The 4,374-nt window shown below is 46.4% G+C and overlaps 1 protein-coding gene across 1 annotated transcript in view; it reads left to right on the top strand.

The window, feature by feature from the left end:
• Nucleotides 1-4,374, top strand: part of Pus7 (pseudouridine synthase 7) — a 37,958-nt gene that overhangs the window by 5,539 nt on the left and 28,045 nt on the right. Inside the window, exons 2-4 of the mRNA XM_076913184.1 lie at nucleotides 261-660; nucleotides 2,717-2,801; nucleotides 2,914-3,064. Coding sequence (XP_076769299.1) covers nucleotides 269-660; nucleotides 2,717-2,801; nucleotides 2,914-3,064 — 628 coding nt within the window. The 5' untranslated portion in view covers nucleotides 261-268. The remainder of the gene's footprint in view (nucleotides 1-260; nucleotides 661-2,716; nucleotides 2,802-2,913; nucleotides 3,065-4,374) is intronic.

Raw genomic sequence — 4,374 nt, forward strand, 5'->3', positions numbered from 1 at the left:
GAGGACATCAGATCCCATTACAGATAGTTGTGAGCCACCATGTGGTTGTTGGGTATTGAACTCAGTACCTCTGGAAGAGCAGTCAGTGCTCTTCTTAACTGTTGAGCCGTCTCTGCACAACCCTGAGAATTATTGTAATAAAATGATTTTTTAAGGACTCTCTGTACAAAGTTGAGCTGGCTTATTTTTGCCAAACCAGCCTCTTTATGGAAGATTGTTAACTTTCTGCTCTTTCTCCTCTGTCAAATGTTTGCTTGGAGCCTTAAAGATGGAAATGACAAGTGTGTCCCTGAAACGTGGGTGCCTCGTTGTGGAAGATAATGACAGTGTGACCCCGCAAGAGGAGACAAAGAAACAGAAGGTGTCTGAGGGCTGTCTGACCAGCAGTCAGGATGGGGTAGAGAATGTCGATCTACGCCACAGTGAGAACAAGCCTGGGGCTCCAGAAGCTGAAAGCACTGTGAAAGACGTCGGGAATTCCAGCGCTCAGGTGCAGGAGGAGGAGGTGGAGGAGGAGGAAGACGGCCTTTCAGAGGCAGGGGAAGAGGAGGAAGCGGAGAGTTTTGCGGATATGATGAAGCATGGGCTCACTGAAGTTGATGTGGGCATCACCAAGTTCGTGAGTTCCCATCAAGGCTTCTCGGGAATCCTAAAAGAAAGGTGTGTCTAGCAAGCATGCTGGCTTTGCTTGTGTTGATACTGTCCTTCAGAAAGAAGGCTGCCATGCAGTCTTGGACTTAGCTCTCTCTCCTTGTTCCTTCCTAGGATTGCTTCCTGCCAGCCAAGCTCAGCTACTGCCCTGCGGTCCTGGCCCTTCCACGCTCCTTCTCTCTCTGCTCCCTACTCCATTTCTCCCATCTTCCCATCTTTCTGTTCTTTAAAAGAACAAAACAAAACTTTGTTTATTTGAGGCAGTGTCTCACTAAGTAGCCCAGTTGACCCATCAGTTGTCTGAACTCTCGGTCTTCAGCCTCTTGGGCGTTAGAAACTCGGGGCTGTACCTTTACATTCAGCTTTCCGGTTTTGTTTTTTTCTTTTTTAAACTTTGTTTAATGTATGAGTGCTCTGCTGCATACGCACCTGCAGGCCAGAAGGGGGCGTCAGACCCCATTACAGAGGGTTGTGAGCCACCATGTGGTTGCTGGGAATTGAGCTCAGGACCTCTGGAAGAGCAGCCAGTGCTCTTAACTACTGGCCCCTTGACTTTTCTAAACCCAAGGATTGTTTACACCTTTGATGAAAAGGGGGGGGGCGAGAGTGTCAGAGAGCTGCCTGAATAAGTAAATGGGTCTTGGGTTTTGAGCATGCTGGGTCTGTTACTGGGCTTTCAACATTTCAACCTAAGCCATATGCACACCAGGAAAGCCCTCTTGCTGCACTGTACCTGTGATACTTCTTTCTTTCTATTTCTCCTCTGTTTCTTTCGCTTTTAATCTCATTCTTTCTTAACAGGGTCTTGCTACATAAAGCAGGCTTGTAATTCACAATCTGGCTCAATATGAATTCTTAGTTCTTGTCAAGGAGAGATCTCTCATAGGACTGTTTGAATAAACAGAATTTCCCAGTGATACGGGTTGTTAATGTGTGTGTGTGTGTGTGTGTGTGTGTAGAGGGGTGGTATTTGTTTTGTTGAATTCTTTTAGACATTTAAGGTTTTGTATTTCTTTTTTTAATTCACCATACAATCTTAACTTTTTCATCTGAATAGACCATATTTTCAGTAGGAAGGGTTATTTGGAGCCAGAAATTGGATATGATCCCATTTAGATACTTAGTAGGTATTTAAGGCTCCTGAGCTTCAGTGTTCATACCTAGAAGATAGAGAATGCATCACAGTGAGAGTCACTGGACGGTTAAGTACGCTGGCGGAAACAGGCTTTCATGGTAGCTTAGGACGGGCTTACTGCATTCTGATTTAAGTATTTTTAATTAACTTGTTTAGCTTTAGCTAACTAATGACTGTATTTATGACTTTAATATACACTGTCTATCTTAGGGTTTTGTGTGTGTGTGTGTGTGTGTGTGTGTGTGTGTGTGTAAGCCTAGAGGCCAACCCCAGGTACCCTCCTCAGTCACTCTCCACATGTTATTTTTTAAAGATTGATTTTATGTGTATGATGTGAGTCCCTGCATGTATTTTTCTGCACCACATGTGCACAGTGCCTAAGGAAGATAGAAAGGGGCATCGGGTCCATTGGATCTGCAGTTGCAGGCAGTTGTGGGCTTCCATGAGGTTGCTGGGGCCCAAGCCCATGTTCCCTACGAGGGCAGCTAATGCTCTTAACCATTGAGCTATCTCTTCAATCCTTCTGTATTGTTTTTGAGACAGCCTTAAAACCTGGTGCCCACCAGTGCATATAGACTAGCAGGCCGGCAGGCTCCAGGGATCCTCTCATCTCTGCCTCCCCAGCAGATACCAGCACACCTGGCTTTTTCACCTCAAACACAGTTGTTTGAGCTCTACTGATGTGGCCCTAAATATTAATAAACTTTCCTTTTGCATTTGTTTACATTCTCTATGATAATATTTTAGCAGCTTCTAGTATAAAACTGAATGCATTTCAGTGTTCATTAAAATAAGAGAAAATTGCTTGGTATTACTTGACAATAAAGATTTTCTTTAAATTTCTTGTTTTGAATAATAGTAAACTTTGTCCTAAAATTAGAAAGTAAAACAACATCCACTTCTTGAACGCTTTGGTTTTCTTTTCATTAGATACTCTGACTTTGTGGTTCACGAAATCGGGAAAGATGGACGGGTCAGCCATTTGGATGACTTATCTGTTCCAGTGGACGAAGAGGTAAAAATGTCTCTAGAAAAGCCGTCTTCTGTATATTGTCACTGTTCCTAATGACCCTGGAAATGAAGGGTCACTGTCTGTGTGTGACTCTCTTGCTTTCTTGTGGTTAAAGGACCCTCCAGAAGATGCTCTCACTGTCCTGACCGCTGAGAACAAGCAGCAGTTGGAGGAGCTTCAGCTTTTCAAAAATAAAGAAACCAGTGTTGCCATCGAGGTATGCAGCACAGGAAGTGAGGTCTCAGGGCTGGCCTGTTGGGTGGATGGTAACGCTTGACCACTGAAGAATATCTGTGCTTAACAAAAGGGTGACATCATATTGCTTTCAGAGGGCACAATCTACCATCAGTAGAGTATATTGTTTAAATCAGGGCAAATAGTCAACTTTAGGTTAAATATATCAAAGGAAAAAGTTGGTTTGGTTTTATTCTTACTGAAGCAGGATCTCAGTGAGGGCTGGATTTGAACCTAGCTCCACCATGCAAATGCTGAGATTACAGTGATCAGTGTATCTCTCTGTAACCTAGACTGGCCTAAAATTCAGCCTAAACTTCCATTATGCCTGGCTAGCAAAGTAATGTTTTTCTGCAAAAGGAAAGTCTGTGAGTGCAGTGTAACCAAGATCTGCTATTTAGAACCACAGACAGACTCGTCCCTCCGTGGTGGTCAGGCGCCATACCCTGGCGCTCTGGCCTTACAGCATCTTAGTCTCTGGGGGACTTAGAGGGGAGGGAAAGGAGGGGGGAAGCAGAGGAGGAAGCCCTTTGCTCAGCCTAAATCCACTGGTGTCTGAGGAAGGGGGAGCTTAGATAACAGGTAGAAGAAACCAATGCCGCCATTCAAGCTTTGTCCTGTGGAATTTTCTTTCCCTAGGTTAGACCATGTAGTGATACTGTGGTGTTAAGTAAAAATGGTGCTGATGATCAGAGGCTTCCTCACTCCAGTCACGTGCTGTGCGCTGAGTCTCCCCACTTCCTCCAGTCACGTGCTGTGCGCTGAGTCTCCCCACTTCCTCCACTCATGTGCTGTGTGCTGAGTCTCCCCACTTCCTCCACTCATGTGCTGTGTGCTGAGTCTCCCCACTTCCTCCACTCATGTGCTGTGTGCTGAGTCTCCCCACTTCCTCCACTCATGTGCTGTGCGCTGAGTCTCCCCACTTCCTCCACTCATGTGCTGTGTGCTGAGTCTCCCCACTTCCTCCAGTCATGTGCTGTGTGCTGAGTCTCCCCACTTCCTCCAGTCATGTGCTGTGTACTGAGTCTCCCCACTTCCTCCAGTCACGTGCTATGTGCTGAGTCTCCCCACTTCCTCCAGTCACGTGCTGTGCGCTGAGTCTCCCCACTTCCTCCAGTCACGTGCTGTGCGCTGAGTCTCCCCACTTCCTCCAGTCATGTGCTGTGCGCTGAGTCTCCCCACTTCCTCCAGTCACGTGCTGTGCGCTGAGTCTCCCCACTTCCTCCAGTCATGTGCTGTGCGCTGAGTCTCCCCACTTCCTCCACTCACGTGCTGTGCGCTGAGTCTCCCCACTTCCTCCAGTCATGTGCTCTGTGCTGAGTCTCCCCACTTCCTCCAGTCA

The sequence above is a fragment of the Arvicanthis niloticus genome, chromosome 15 (genome assembly GCF_011762505.2).
Source record: "Arvicanthis niloticus isolate mArvNil1 chromosome 15, mArvNil1.pat.X, whole genome shotgun sequence".
NCBI lineage: Eukaryota > Metazoa > Chordata > Mammalia > Rodentia > Muridae > Arvicanthis > Arvicanthis niloticus.